Source organism: Natrix helvetica, assembly GCF_964273705.1.
Source record: "Natrix helvetica genome assembly, chromosome: 6".
Classification (NCBI taxonomy): domain Eukaryota; kingdom Metazoa; phylum Chordata; class Lepidosauria; order Squamata; family Natricidae; genus Natrix; species Natrix helvetica.
Window position 1 is genome coordinate 32,204,896 of NC_138553.1, and position 16,672 is coordinate 32,221,567.

The 16,672-nt window shown below is 35.9% G+C and overlaps 2 protein-coding genes across 6 annotated transcripts in view; one reads left to right on the plus strand and one right to left on the minus strand.

Annotated features, from left to right (window-relative positions):
- Positions 1–10,167, plus strand: part of XRCC6 (X-ray repair cross complementing 6) — a 37,207-nt gene extending 27,040 nt beyond the window's left edge. For 4 of the 5 annotated variants that reach the window (XM_081957685.1, XM_081957683.1, XM_081957684.1 and 1 more), the window contains exons 7-14: positions 56–239; positions 550–736; positions 2,622–2,790; positions 4,360–4,521; positions 5,547–5,676; positions 6,577–6,677; positions 7,374–7,487; positions 8,047–10,167. In XM_081957685.1, the coding sequence (XP_081813811.1) occupies positions 56–239; positions 550–736; positions 2,622–2,790; positions 4,360–4,521; positions 5,547–5,676; positions 6,577–6,677; positions 7,374–7,487; positions 8,047–8,249 (1,250 nt within the window). In that variant the 3' untranslated portion in view covers positions 8,250–10,167. The remainder of the gene's footprint in view (positions 1–55; positions 240–549; positions 737–2,621; positions 2,791–4,359; positions 4,522–5,546; positions 5,677–6,576; positions 6,678–7,373; positions 7,488–8,046) is intronic. The other variant, XM_081957686.1, reaches the window with a different exon arrangement.
- A 157-nt stretch (positions 10,168–10,324) lies between these two features.
- SNU13 (small nuclear ribonucleoprotein 13) lies at positions 10,325–14,682 on the minus strand. Its single transcript, XM_081957688.1, has 3 exons — positions 14,537–14,682; positions 12,992–13,112; positions 10,325–11,497 (listed from the first exon to the last, which is right to left on the minus strand). The coding sequence occupies exons 1-3, from the start codon at positions 14,537–14,539 to the stop codon at positions 11,235–11,237; spliced, it is 387 nt and encodes a 128-aa protein (XP_081813814.1). The 5' UTR covers positions 14,540–14,682; the 3' UTR covers positions 10,325–11,234.
- Between the last annotated feature and the right edge of the window lie 1,990 nt (positions 14,683–16,672).

Consider the following 16,672-nt stretch of genomic DNA (forward strand, 5'->3'; position numbering starts at 1 on the left):
TAATGGTATCCATGTTCTCATATAGGAAACAACCCTTTTCCCTCTATGATTGCAGGAATTTACCTTGACTTAATGAACCTAAAGAAGCCTGGAGGGTTTGATATTTCCTTATTCTACAGAGACATCATTAATACAGCAGATGATGAGGACCTAGGAATCCAGTTTGAAGAGTCTTGCAAATTGGAGGATCTTATGAAGAAAGTACGAGCAAAAGAAATAAGGAAGCGAGCTTTAAGTCGGTGAGTATCAAGAAACATCTTCTTCTTGCAGGGTAATCTGGGAGACTTTGGAGGAATCATGATAACAGAGTTACATTAAATAGTACATAATATTAAATTGTGGAAAGTTTCTTTATTGTGTTTTCAGATGAGAAATTATAATGTGCTTTTCTTTTCTCTAAAATGGAAATTAAAATATTGTACAAGGTTTCAAAGACTTAAATTTGTGTTTCTTTATTCTTTAGGCTGAATTTCAAAGACTTAAATTTGTGTTTCTTTATTCTTTAGGCTGAATTTCAAAGACTTAAATTTGTGTTTCTTTATTCTTTAGGCTGAATTTATATTTGGGAAAAGATGTAACTCTTACTGTAGGCATTTTCAACTTAGTCCAGAAGGCTGTCAAGCAGCCTCCAGTGAAACTTTACAGAGAAACTAATGAGCCACTGAAAACAAAAACACGAACCTTTAATCGAGAGACAGGTAGTTTGCTTCTTCCAAGTGACACCAAGAGATCTCAGGTAATGTTTTCAACTTTCTGTTTTCCATGTTAAAGAATTTTGAGCAGCAGTACATCACAATGTTTATAATGGTGTGTTGTACTAAGGGCTGGGATAAAATAGAGATTCTTTAATATACTCTTTTTTTTGCAGAATTTTTTTTTTTTTATTTTCAAAACAAACATAAAAATCCTCCTTCTTTACATACTGTAGAAAGTGTATCAGTTGGTTACAAAAGGCTTCTGTGCATCTCTTCCACCGTCATCAAGTGTAATTCACATTAACTCTAATATCTTAACTCAGATGTTTATACCTGTTACTATCATCATACCTCCACTTTTATTTGACTATGATTGTTTAAACGTCCTTCATCATAAAATACACCAGGATTTAATACATAACCACATACTGGCATTTCATTTATTTACTCATAAAATCCTCCATTGACACTAAATCCTTATATCCTATTCTAGCCAAACATCCATAATATTTAATGACAAAATTTTCTAATCCTCCTTTCCAAATCACTGTTTACAATTTACATCCAGTTTCCTTATGTTATACCTATACCTATACATATACATATTGTAACACAAACACAAATACATACATACATACATACATACATATTATTATCCTTTCTTTATTTGACTATATCCTATATCATAACATTTTCCCCCTAATAATCAAGACTTAAATGTGTCTGATTTAGTTCTTTTTTATTGTTATTATTAACCTTTATATATAATCCAAAAGGCTTTCTAACCTCTTCGTGGGTATTATTCAATATTCATATCCAATTATTGCTTATAACACTACACATTGTATACATTACTACCATTATCAATTTTTCATTTAGCTGTACCCATTTATCACTAACTTTAGCTAGGTTTAGCTAGTTTTAAATTATACTCTTCCATCTATTAACCTGTATCTTTCCAATAACAAAACAATCTCATATATTCTGCCATCTGCGGAACCAGTCCTCCAAACATCTTCTTAATCAAGTCTGTATGGACTCCTCTTAGCAACCTCTTGCTTGTAAAATCTCTCATGAACTCTTGAAGCCCTCTTTCTGCTTCCTTGTTCAGCTTATCTTTGATTATCAGCAGTGTTATCAAATATTTTGCAGATAGGATTTCATAGTCCATAGATTCTTTAATTTTTTCTTCTTCTTCTATATCTTGCCCTTTGAAATAATTCTTTAGAGATTCTTTAGTATACTCTTGTTGCAGTATCCACTGAGACTGTGCAATGCTTCAGAAATAATTCAGAAATATGCTTTGGAGTATGCAAGAACATGAACATAGCACCTTTCTGCACTGCTTCAGAGTAGTTGCACTTCTTGTAACACTTGTTGGGCTTGTACCACTGTGTGCTCTAAAAATCTTCTTCTGGGATGTAATCCCAATCCTATAAAATTTGACTGTCTGAAGTGTCCACACTCAATCTTGGTTGTCGTTGTTTTATTTGTTTATTTTATTTATCACACATCATTTATAATCCCACAAATGTAGATAAATTGAAAGTATTTTTAAATTGTTATGTAACTGGCTGTATTCCCATGTTTATTGGAAAAAAAGATAGGATGTAAAGGTTCTCAAGAAACAGAAAATTCTGATAACAATAAATGTATTTATGTTGTTGAAAATGAGCCCTAATCCCACTCTGTGCTTAAAGCTAGGGAGAAATGGATGATTTGGATGAATTTGTAACCTTCAGGAGTAGAGTATGAACTCAGGGGAAATATTTGCTGCTCTTCTCTATTTCTTACACAGTCGGTATGGAATTTGATTTTTGTGTTTCTGTCTTGTTATGAGGATTCTAATAGGCTTCTTTATTTACAACTATGATAATTTTTGCTGCATTTTTTCAGTGGCTGCTTTTTCCTGATTTCCTTTCTTAGATTTATGGGAATCGTCAGATTGTGCTAGAGAAAGAAGAGACAGAAGAAGTAAAAAGATTTGATACACCGGGCTTGTATCTGATTGGGTTTAAACCCTTGGTAATGCTAAAGCCATATCACTATATCAGGCCTGCACAGTTCATCTATCCTGATGAGTTGTTAATGAATGGTAATTATAACTGAAAATTATACTCTACCATTTATCTTTAGAGTTACTCAGTTCCAGAACATACTAGCAGCAACAATAACAATAGCAATGGAATTCCTGAATCAAAAGGGATTCATTTCTAGGCTTCAGAAATGAATCCAGGATAAATGTCATTAGCAAAACAAGTTTTAAATTGTATTTTTCCATCATTACATGTTGCTACGTAACTTATTTAACCAAGTCATCTTTTAAGATTAACATACAGTGTAATAAAAATTGAAGACACTCCCATGTTAACAGTAAACATAAGCAAAACCAGTCAAATAACAGTGACGATTAAGCAACGTGCAACACATTGCTTAACAGAACAACCAATCTCAATAGCATCTGAAAAATAAAATAGGACCATCTTAATCCCAGCATTGTATCTTGTTCCACAATACTGGTATTGGATTAATGCAGTGATAGAAAAACGTTACTCCTAAGGCAGTCCAACCTTCTCCTCCCCATCTTCCAGTTGTGGACCCTTTCCTTTGGAGTGGCTGCTATCCCATCCCAGTCTGCAAAAGGGCACCAACCATCATGCAATTGCTGAACAAATAGCCATTTAGTTTTGCTAGATTCATACTGAACTGTTTTGTCCTCTCTTAATCTTATATCCTTTTAGATACTGGGTAAGGTCCTCTAGAACATTTCATTTTAGGCCCCAAGTACAGAGGTATAACTGTATCATCACCTTATTGATCATAAATTACTCAGAATCCATGTATGAGCTCCCCCACTAGATTCATGTAAATATTGAATAGAATGGAGGAGAGTGTTGAGTGCTGTGGGACTTCATATAAAAAGCATTTGACCTTTTGTCTCTACAACTGTTGACTGATTCTGCCTGTAGCAGATATGGTACTACTTCAGTGCAGTGTCCCACCTAGACCAATCATAACATGATTGATAGTATTAAATGCAACTGACAGATTTAATAGAATGAAAAGAACTGCACTCCCACCATCTAGATTCTGATATAATTCATCAGAAGTCTGGTTTAATATTGGTGATGAAATTCTATATGATGGAGATTTGTAAAGGAAAATGTGGGAAAAGACTGTTGTCATCCACATTTTAAAAAGGTCCCCAGTCAAATAAGAAACAAAAATAACCTTCACATGTGTTTTGGAGAATATGTGCTATAACTTCTTGATTATTTTGAAGAGTTTCAAAGCATTAGAATAATTTAACCAAAATTCAGTGAGCCTTTTGGCAAATTGATGTTCTTCTAAAGGAGCGGAGCATGCTGAAAAAACACCCAATTGCAAAAATTAGGCCACACATTTCTTAGGAGTTAAAGAGAGATTATTAGATTACCCACATGTGCTCCATAAAACTGCTTTTTTTTGAGAGAGAGAGAGCAGACAGTGGTTTTGTGGTTAGTTTGCAATCAGTTGGGAGTCATGAGATTCCATCCTGCTCATAGCTGCTAATCTCACCTATATGGATTCTAAATTCGACTAGTTCATTTCTTGGTCAGTTTGGATTTTATGTATTTATTTATTTGGTTTACTTTAAAAATTAAGAACCTTAATTTACTTACAGGAAGTACTACTCTGTTTAATGCCTTGTTAACAAAGTGTTTGGAGAAAGGAATAATGGCCATATGTAGATACATACCACGTCAAAACAATCCTCCCAGGTTTATAGCCCTGGTCCCACAAGAAGAACAACTAGATGAGCAGAACGTACAGATAGTCCCTGCAGGTAATTTAAATATTATATTTTAGTTTTGTTGTTGGCTTAGAGGTGTTGCACTATTTGATATTTTTTTTCAAAACAGTATCAAAATAAGATATTTTGCTTATACCATTACAAGCAGCATGGAACAAGTATAACTTGAGAGAAACTTATTCTTTAATAATACTAGAAAAAAGATATCTGGTATATCCAATAATAATAGGACAGTGTGGTAAAATAATTTATGTGCAGGTATTTCTCCTCCTGAATTTTATTGTCTTCCTGTTTTTGTATTAACTGATAAAAAGATTTGTAAAACTTCCAGAAGAATTTGGATCTTCAAATTCCATATTTGGCATTATTTCTAATCATAACCAATGAATATGGCTTATAAATAATTTAATAAAATATTAAAATATGTAATAAAGTGTGTCTGCGTGTATATGCATTTATATAGAAATGTGTGTGTGTGTGTGTAATGTCAAATTAAAGTTGTTCAAATGCTGCCTCCAACTAAATGTTTTTTTATTTCTTAAAAATAAAACCTAGTATGTTATATACATTAATTGAATGTGGACATGCTTAGGCCATCTCTGATTATAATAAATTGCATATTTTATTAACGAACTTGATTGCCTGTGAGATTTTTTTCTGTCAATCCTTCACTACCTATTTCTGAGCTTATTGCTGCAACTATAGAGGGCGTTTACATATATGCCCCCTTCTGAATTATATATAATAAAAGTAATGTAAACATGAATAAATTATTTCTGTTCTGCCTTTTTAATGATTTTTCCACATTAATGATCTCTTTATAAGCAATCACTTATTGGCACTTAAACAATTTCAGTTAATGAATCAGTATTTTAATAATCAATTTAATATTTGAAGGAGTTTAAAATAATTGAAGCATTCAGGCCGTTTGTGATAATGCCAATTTATCTTAGTAGATTATTTATCAAAATACTGCCTATTTGGAGATTATGTTTACAGAATAAATGTTAAGTTGTGCTTCCAAGTGGCTTCTATTGTCTGTTTTTCCTTCTGCATAGGTTTTCACCTCATTTTTCTACCTTATGCTGATGACAAACGAAATATTGACTTTACTGAGAAGATACCAGCTAATCGACAACAAGTGAACAAAATGAAGGAAATAATACAGAAGCTTCGATTCAAGTACAGGTGAAAAAAGAGATAAAAATTAATATATATATATAGCAAATAGTAACTAGACAAACCTTCAAACTTCAATATCTTTTTCAATGCCCTATTTTGCCTGTGTATTATGGTAGAAGTTAACTGTTCATGGGGTGACTTTGAACCAGTCTCCTTTATCTCATCCTATCTGCATCTGTCATTGCTTGCTCAATGCAGGATGCAGAATGCACAACTTACTTTGGACTGGAACTAGCTTCCCAAACGGAACTTTTTAATGACTTGAATTTTAATTTTGTAATATACCTAAAATGTATATATATAACAAATAAGTTTTTGCTATTACAATGTCCTAATTTTGAATAGAAAACCAAATTGCTTCTGTAGAGAAGGGACAAATTTAAGCTTACAATATAATACTTAAGCATTCATCCTAGAGAGGGAAAATATGAATTCAAAATATCTATGAGTAGGAACTGCATCAATTTTGATAAAATTCTAACCTAGAAAGCATTTTGTTATCTTCATTTAGAGATGTGTCTTGCTATAGATTTCAAATGCGTGTACTATAGTAATTGTACATTTTTTAATATTTAAAGTAATCTTCGGCTTTTCATTAAACAACATTTCATTTGCAATGTTAACTGTTGTGTGCTGCTTCATAATGTAAGGAAAAACCAAATATTTCTCTTAAAGAGCACCAAAGTGGTGGTAGCAAAACATTCTGCCATTTCTCTTTTTTGATATCTATATAGCAGTTATTCCGTTTTATGACGGACACGCATTCAAAACTGGATAATCTCCCACAAAAAGATATTATGCTTGAAGGACCTTATTCTTTAGTATAATAAGTCTATCAATGTGTGTTTGAATCTTCATTTTTAAATCATGATGACATTCTTGGCACTTTTTGCTGGATTTTGACAGAAGTGAGAGCTTTGAAAATCCAGTACTACAACAGCATTATATGAATTTGGAAGCACTGGCACTGGATTTGATGGAGCCTGAAAAAGCTGAGGATCTGACAGGCAAGAATAATTTAGCATAATATAATTTGCCTTGAATATGGTCTTTGATATGTCATAAACATTCAAGAATACAGCAAGCAATTGTTATAGAACTGTATTTTTTTTTACAGAAGTAGTAAAAATATTTGAAAGAGTTGTACATTATTTGTAATGTTTAAATGCTTACCAGACAGTTGAATGTCAACCCTGAATGTAGGTGTTGTTTTTAAAATGAATGAAGTGTAAAAAATATAAATAGAGAATTCATTGTTCAGCGAGTTTTTTTTAAAAGAGCCTAGATTACAATTTCCAATCTGTACTGCGAGTTTTGAGACATAGTGGGAGCTTTATAGCAATTTTCCTTCATCAGTTGATATATTTAAGTTAGCTAAATATTCTAACCTTCTGTTTCCTGCCTGGTATCTATATTATCTTGTTATTTCTGTTAGTTAGTGAAGGCTGAAGAAAAAAAAATACCCCTATTGAGTTATAATTTATTAATTACTTTCTAATTCTTCAAAGCAGTTATTTACTGTTTTTGATGTCATTTTACAAAGCAAAATATATAATTGGTACTTGTTCCTATCTAGTCAGATTTTGTGGGTCTATTCATGGCCTCTGCTGCTTTAAAGCTCAAAAATATATTGTGCATATTAAATATCCATTATTTCTGTATTTTTAAATACCAGTGCTAAGGTCATCTTCCTTTCTTTCCAGTGCCCAAGGTTGAGCTAATGGATGGCCGACTGGGTAGCCTTGCAGAAGAGTTTAAACAACTTGTTTATCCACCAGACTATAATCCTGATGGGAAAACTATAAAACGAAAACAAGGTGAGATGAAAGAATACAGACAATTGTGTCCTTATATGCATATGCCCTTTTAAAGTTTGCCAACATTGTAATGTGGGATCTAAGTATACCTTTTTCTCAGAATATAAGTAGGTTCTTGATTTTCTGAGGAAGTTTGCAGATGGCAATGACATATTAATGCAGTCTTGGCAACCAGCCATAAGTGCAAATGGGGTTGTCAAACGCCCAGATTGTGATCCTGTGGGGATGCTAAATGACCACAACTTTGGAGATCCGTTGTATGTCCCTTTGTTCAATACATAGTAACTTCGATATGCTGCTGAACGAATTGTCATAAATTGATACTGTCTGTATCTTGGATTGAGGTAATGGAAAACCGTATCAATAGTGCTAAGAAAGCTACCTGGACTTCTCTATGAAATCATCAACAGTTAAACTTGATCTGAAGGAGACTCAAAATCTTTTAAAGAGATCAGAATGTGAAGCTTTGTAGGATTTTGTGCCACAATGGATATATACATGAAACATTTCAATGATAGCAAATGAGTGACAAATAACTACAACCATTTTTTTTCTCCAGCAGGTAGTGGTACTGAACAACCAGAAAAGAAAGCAAGAATGGAACTATCTGAAAAGGAAGTGAAGAATCATGTTGATAAAGGCACTTTGGGTAAACTTACTGTGCCAATTCTAAAGGATATATGCAGGATTTATAAGCTAACAGGTGGTGGAAAGAAGCAAGAACTTTTAGATGTGATAACTGCGCATTTCAATAAGCACTGAGTTTACACCCCCAACTGCTTCAAACATTGTAATGTTGAAAATCTCCTAAATGTTGAGATTTCGACAGCAGAAATTTTTTCAGACATTCGATAAAAGGGAGTGGGAAGGTTTTTATTTTTGTGAAATTATTAGAAAAAGGCCCATTCCATTTCCACTTCTAGTTTTAGATTTGACTGTACAACTTTCACCTGTCCTTAATAAATGAGCTTGGTTTGGCTGCATCAGCTTTTTCATTTCACATATAAAATATTGCACAAACTACTGTAGTATTATTTAGAAAAATAGCTTATTTTTGGAAGAATAATAGTGTAAAACTTTGGTTTGTACACATGCCTCAAACATATAGCAGACGTGCCCTGGCAATCTTTTTTTTTAACCGTGTTACTTCTTCCCAGTCCCTGATAGAAACAAGTTAGCCATTCAGATTTTATAGAGGTTTTTCCTCTTCAGGAGGCACCCTGTATTTTAAAAAAAATATTTACAGCTGAACGCAATTTTCCTATTTTGTGATAAGAGTGTGACCCAAAGGGGGTCCATAATGACCCACAGGTCAGCATTCTTTACTAGGCTAGTGTTCTCTCTTGAGAATTAGAACATTCTTAGCTTCCATTTTTCTTCCATTTGATGGAACAGCTAATTGGCAGCTAGATGAGTTGCACTGTAAAGTGGGAAAGTAGGATTTTTTGGGGAATAGAGAAACCTTACCGTACTTTAGGACACAGCTGATCCAGTTGATAGATTGTTCACTGAATTGGTTGAAAAAGTGCTATCCTTAAAGGGGCCTTTTTTTTTTTAACTAAACCATGTTCTATGGCTATTCTATCTCAAGTGACTGAAGTTTTACTAAGTTTACTTCCAATGTAGCTGGGGCAATCTGATCTAAATTGTGAAGAAAAAAGTTTTCTATATCTCTGTTACCATTTAGCGTCACTAGGATTTTTGCAGCCCAAGCCTAATAGCCTAAGTATGGTGGCACAGGCTGGGATTTGATAATCTGGTAGTCAGCTGAGTTTGCTTTACTGTGATTTAGCAGCAATACTGAACCTAGCTGAACCTAGCTAGAGATTAAAATATTGGAAAGCTCGGACTCAAATCAGTCTTCAATAATGAAAACTCACTAGCTAACTTTTGACTTTGGATCAGTCATACTTTTTCAGTCCATTACCTCAATTATTATTATGGGGTAAAAGGATTCTTATATATGCCATCGTTACTTCCTGGAAGAAATTTGTGACACACAAATTAATTATGAAAAATAAAATGCAGGAAATACATTTTATTAACAACACCCAGTCAACCTATTGAATACGACAGGCATTCTTGCATAGTTGAGCACATTTAACATGTGCAACCCACATACTACTAAAACTTCTATGTATGTAATCTTTGTTTGGGCAAAATGCTGCATCAAAAAGCAACAACTTTTGAATCAGCATACCTCAAAATGGGTTACTTTATAGAATACACCCAAATCTGGCATCTATGATTCCTGTAAGAATGAAATTTGGTAAAGTTATAGATTCTTCAATGCTGCTGCACTGCTGCAGACAGGTCATAGTTTTCAAAAGGTAGCAAGAAAGCTGGCAGGCAAGCTTACAAGTTTGGGGAGGGAAAGAGGTTTTTTTCCCTAATGCTCCTGATCAGCTTCCCACAAGGAAACTCATTAGTGAAGCTGAAGTTTTCCTCAGCTGAAGTCATTCTGGTCTCACTAATTTTTTGCTGTCCATTTTTATTCTGTTTGTTTATGTAGGGAAATATCTGAAATGATGACTTATCTGTCATGAGTTGCCTTGTTCCTTTGTATAATACCATTTATGCACCTGAAAACTTTATATCATATAAAATATTTGCTATGTACTTTTTTAGCTGGAAAAGACAAATGTTGAAAGGTCTTGCTAATAAAACAGTGCCAACAGTTTGCTGTTACCTCATTCTTGTGCAGTTGCAGTGGTAGACTAGACAGCATCCCAACACATCTAACTTTCTAGAAAGCAGCATTGACTAGGTAAAATTTGGAAGACTACGCCTATCGGAATTAGTGCTACATGTCAGTTTCAGAGAAGACACCGGGCATGGTACTTATTTATTGTAATTTATTTCTGGGGAAAAAGCGCCTCTGGCTACAGAAACAAAAAGCAAATTTAAAAAATTCTTACATTTCTGTCCTATCAAACTGCATCAAATTGGGGAGGAAACTTCAATTTCTTTCTAGGGCAGCTCCATAAACCAAATACCCTTCAAAGGGTCATTGGTTATTAAATAAATATTATATGTTTTGCATTATTGAATTAAACACTAACTTATACACAAACTTATTTTTAAATGAAGCTAGTTATTATCAAAGTGTTAGTTTAAATCTCATGGAAGAATTTTTGCACCAGGTAGATTTAAAGCAGGGATACACAACCTAATACACTGCCAAGTAAAGGTGAACAATGTGCCGTCCCCATTTGGTCCTCAAGCATCCTGAGATCACACCACTGAAATACAACTGGTAAACCTGCTGAATTCTGACAGAGCAAGCTCCATCCATTCCTGAACATTAGGGTGTTTTTAGGATAGAATTTCAGGCAAGTTCTCTGGAAAGCCTCCAATTCCCACCCTGAAAATCCATAAAAAAGCAAGTTGAAAACATTTGACAATGTGGTAGGGTTTCTACTCCTTAAAATCAGAAAGCTGCTCACCAACTTCAGCAATTTGAGATTAGGGTTATGGTTAGCATCATTACTGCCTAGTAACTGCAAATTGTTGTCCTAAATATTATGAGTGTATGAATTTGTTTTTGACTTAAAAGAACAAGCAATCTCCAATTATAAGCCTAAACAACCTATGACTGAAGATAATAGATTCAAAAACCTAATAAACATTTATTAATCATTTATATGGCCATCCATCTTATAAGAGCATGACTTACATTGTAAAACAATAGCTGTTAAACAAAATATTCACATAAAGTCTTGGTTTTTGGAGTTACTTCTATCGGAGTTAGACCAATAGTCTTTCAATAGATTGTTGGACAGAATTAATTTGAGGCTTGAGTTGTGAGCCTTCTTTGATAGTAATGGAACAGGCAATAACGGGCCGAGAAACACCGCATGCCCTTCCTAAGGCTTGCTTGGAACGCACAAACACATAGGGCACATTCTTGTCTTCACAAAGTAGTGGGAGATGAAGGATAATTTCAAGAGGTTCAGCATCTGCAGCCATCACAATGAATTCCGCAATTCCTCTATTCAGAGTTTTAGTGGCTGTGGAAAAGGAAATCAATACAATTACTACCACGCATTCATTAAATTCAAGAGCTAGCTTCTTTTGCTGGTGCTGCAAGAGGATAAAGATCACCTTGCTACATGCAATAGTATTCTATATCCTTCATCAAACACTTTTGCTTCAAGATTTGTCATTATCTTAATCAAATATATTTTCAACTACATTTTCACGTGGGATTTGTCTGCTGGATACTAAAGTGGTTATAACACTGAAGAAATAGCTTACCATTTGCAAATCAATGAATTGAGTATCTGGCTGCATCTCTTTCTGAGGGATTCAATGTATGAGTACAAATTCTTACCCCCTGTATTTTTCCGAGTGTAAGACGCAGCAAGGTTTTGAAGAAGAATTTTTTTTTAAAGAAATTGCACTCTGCAATCCTTGTGAAAACGGGCCTGTCCCCACCCCCCAAAGGCATGAATAGCCTTTAGGGGGCTTGCAGGGTGCTCTTGGGGGTGGGGAATGAGCAAAAAACAGCCCGTTTTGTAAAAAAGTGAGCAAAAATGGGCTGTCTTTTGCTTATTTCTGCCCTCCCCAGCCCTCAGGAGCGCTCTAAAAGCTTCCTAGAGGCTATGAACAGCCATTTTGGTGAAGGGGCGGAGTTTCGAGAGGCAAAAAATGCTGTATTCAGTGTACAAAACGCACCCAGATTTTCAGCCTCTTTTTTGAGGTAAAAAGGTGCGTCTTATACTCAGAAAAATACGGTAGATGCATGGCAAGTTAAATGCCTTTTGGGAATGAGCCTACCTTAGGAAAGGGCATAATACAAATCCGTATATTATGCAGCATTCCAAATATTTCCCATGTGAGGACTTCTTTAACAATTAAAGTAAACACGGGTATTATTGTAAAAGATCTTTCTGTCTTTTTATTTATTTATTTATTTAGTTTTATTTATTCATTTTATTTTTATTTATTTTCAGTGTGTCTGTCTGATGCCAATTATTTTTGTTCAGCACATCTGAGGAAATACCAGTAATAAGTTACCACTAAGAAGGAGAATCAATATGTTTAAGGTTATATTTAGTTAAGGGTCAGACTGACTTCCTGTAACCATCTTCTCAAACTGCCTCTGGTAATATCTGGTAGAGCTGTCCCTCTTCTATTTCTCTTCCGCTTACTAAATGCAATACATTATCTAATCCATGCGTGTTAAATTTGATCACATGATGTATCATGATGTTTTTAGTCCTTCGAAGCTGACACATCCGGCCGTGGGCCATCAGTTTGACAGGTCTGATCTAATCCATTATCAACTTTTGTTTGGTTTAGCTGTTAAATTCTTACAGCTTGCTGAATTCTTATGACTATCTTCAAACATTGAATCCTGAATTAAGTTTTTCTTGCCTTGAGCAAATTATTTAAAATGTTTTAATTACTTTGGGCAAAGCATTTGCAAGGAGACAATATTCCCCCTCCCCAACATCCATATGATAAGAACATGTTGATAAAAAGGTTCAATCAGATTTCACCTTCATTGGCTCCTTTGCGTAACTGTTTGTAGTTACAAGACTGCTGTACAAGATCCAATAGTGTCTTGGTGAGCAGAGCATCAGCAAGAGGGTAAGCTTTTGGATTTACTTCTGCCTCAGCCTGTAGAAAAATATCAGAAATTGAGTTACAGAAAACAGTATTTCTTCCTCAACGGCCTGCTATCTATTTTAAGGAACATAAATGTGCTGATGCAGGTGAAGTAATTATCTTTCCATTACCAGAACTGTTGTATTTGCTAATTCTCTTTCATTAGCAAGCCAAGTCACCCTGAAAATTCCATTTTTTTCACTATAACATATTCAAGGAGCAAATGGAGACAACAGTAAGATATCCTGAAAATAGTCACTCACGCTTGTCATCTCTAGATTTAGACTGCTATCATCCACTGAACACAGGATGCCCTTGAAGATCTCCCCAAACTTCAGCTTGTCAGAATGATATTGGTCAGTGGCCAGTCATGAGTGTCATGTTACACCTTATTACAGAAGCTGCACTTATTACTAAATGTTTCCAAATGCAATACAAGATGACAGTTATGACCCACAAATTGTACAGCTTTGGGCCTTAGGGATCATCTCCCAGCAGTTTCTTCTGATATTATCAGAATCACTCGGGAGGACCTGCTAAGAGTCTCCCACCGCATCCCATCCCCTAGGAGAGGGCCCAGCAGCAGGAATTTTCCATTACAGCTCCTCACCTCTTGAGAAAGAAACCCCCCTCATCCTCATGGTTTTCCAAAAGCAAATGACACAACTGTTTCAGATGTTCAAGGATTAATTGTACCAGAGGCATCTTACTTAATAAGTTTAATATATTATTAAAAACTTAAATCAAGCCTTAATTGGACTGCCATTTTAATATATTGGCTTGCATTTATATTTAAATTCTGCAAGCTCCCTAAAGTCCTTTTTATTTCAAGCAGTAGACAAATCTCATAAGCATGAATACATACTACCAAAATGTACTACCGGTAGCTCCCGTTCTTGAGTACGAGTTTGATCTAGTATCTGACAGACAAAAACAAAACGGTTGTTGTGGAGTGAAAAGGGCTGAATTTAAATATTTACATAACCACGAAGGAAACCGATTTCTCTGAGTCCCGCTACGAATACTTGGGTATTTCCAGAGAAAGCTGTTAGGAGAACAAAGTAGGCCACCCTTTTATGCATTTCATATTCAACAGCACAAGGACCGGATACAAATAAAAGAAACCCATCGCAAAAACACGGATACTCATGGCATGGCATTTAGCATTCCAACCTCAGCATGCTAGCAAAAACAGAAATTATAAAAGCAACGGAGGAAGGCGCCTGGTGCTGCTGCACGCAAGGCGTCTTGCTCAGCACGTGATTTCACTGGTGCCTGTATGGAAACCGAGGCTGAGCACGGCAGGGTAAGCGTCCTCCGCGTGGTCTCCTGGGCTCGCGCTCTCCACCACGCTGCCGAAGCGCTATTCGTTTCGGCATTTTCCCCGACAAAGTAGCGCCTTCGCTTTCTGCAACGTCTGGATGTGGCCCACTCACCATTTCTGTTAAGTAGAAGCTTCAGCCGGAGATTCTGCTCTGGATCCCCTCGGCCCGAAAGCTTCACGGAGGAAAAACGTGAACTAATGCGCGCGTACATAAAATAGAGGCGCTCCCGGAAGTGACGTTGGAAAGGAGCGGCCCTCCCGCAGGACATACTGTGCAGACCTCGAAGATTTCTCGGCTCCCGCAAGTGCGACCCCTACCTTTGACTCGTTATTACAGAAAACTTGTGTAGAGAAGGACATTCGACCTAAAATAGAGATCGTGTTCAGATTCTCTCACGGTGACGTTTACTGCACTTAATGGGCCATGTTTCCACGTTCACTCATTAGCAATTGTCATTTATACACAACTATTAGTTACATTTACAAGTACATGATTTGATTAATAGCGCACCTAGGTTTCAGCAGCAATAAAAATATTATGCTTTTTTTAAAAAATGGGTTAAAGGTGACAGCTTAGCAGTTCTTCCCTGGGGGGGGGGGGGGCTGGGCTTAAAAAGAAACTGGACGAATGGAGGCTAGATCTAACTCCATTCATCAAAATTTTCTGTATGTGACAAACTGAGAAATCCATGACATATTCTGATAGCAATTATAATTTTTTAAACCTCTCAGTTCTTTGCAACTGGAGGAAATTAAACAGGAACAACAATCTACTGGGAGTAACTCATTAAATACTTGAAGCAATTAAAAAGCATATGTCCTATAATGTGATATCTACCATCTGATTATACAAATAGCATAATCTTTAGTTCTTTGACAACATAGTTTTGTGCATGGATTATACAGTGAATGAGTCCTGGAGAATGTGGTATTGTTGCCTAAGTGTATATTGGACCACCTGTAAATTAAACTTTCTCATACCTGAAATTACCAAAGTGAGGAAACCTCGCATGAGATTTTAATTTATAGCATACTTTTCTTCCCTCTACAAACAGCGCTCATTGGCTGAAACAAGCAGGAATATTTGATAAAAATAATAGTCAAGTTGTACAACTGTATCTGTCATAGAATTGCGGCACAAGGCATTTAGAGATGCTTGTTGAACACATGAAACACACTGGATTTCTGAGTAAATGTGCTTTATATTATATTATATAACCCTTTGGTATTTAATTAATGCATATATTGAAAAATAAAAACATTAAAATATATATCTCTTAAATGACAGTTAAAATGAAGCTTTTAGTTATAGTCCTGTTGTGTCTTTGTACCCAAAATAAAAATATGCTGTGATACCATTTTTTTCCTGCTATGGTCCCCATGATGTTACCTTCACCTTGTCCTCAGCTCATTAGGGAGACATGCTTAAGCCATTAAAGTAGTGTTTTCCTACTTATTCTAGCCCAGGTCAAAAGCATCTTCAATGTGTATTTAGGCTTTATTATCTCTCATCTTGGAAACCAGGTATGACTGTTGTGACTTGAAACAGAAGCAGTAGAAGGATTCGCAATGTGACAGCAAATTTCATTATACATGCTGCATTATTTTATTTTTCTCCGGATTCAAGGATTGATGGATAATAGCATCACTTCGTACAGGGGGAAGATCCTTAACATCTAAGAAATCAACACAAAGCCAAACAAACATCAGGCTGAGCTACTGACGGAGAAACAGCCCCCGCAATAAAGAGCTAGTGCTGAAAATAACACCCTCCTGCCTGGCGGCAAGCCTTTCCGGCGCTATCATCGCCATAGCAAACAGACGGTGGTTTTTGCAACGCGCTTGCGTTAAACTATCCCGCCAAATTTGCCCCGTCGTCTTCGCAGTTGCCGCTTTCTATGGAAGAGCGTGTGAGGCGGTGAGATGGCAGGCTTCGCCTCAGAGCCTTTAGTGTGCGAGCGGTTTCACTCGCGCCACGACCCTCACTGGCTGCTGGAGTTTTTGCCTTCGCCGCTCTGCTTGGCCTGCGCCATTGAGACGCTGAAGGAGGACGGCGTCTCGGTATGAGTGCCAGCGGGCTTGCTTTGAGCCTCGGTACTCTTCGGAAGGCTGAATAATGTTCCCCATTTTACTCTTCGTCTCCTCACTCTTCATTGCCCCGCGTTAATTCACAATCCCTCTTTTTCCCCGTTCTAAGCTCAAAGAATCAGCTTCATATGGAAGCAGTGGACTGGTTGTGTATGTGTGA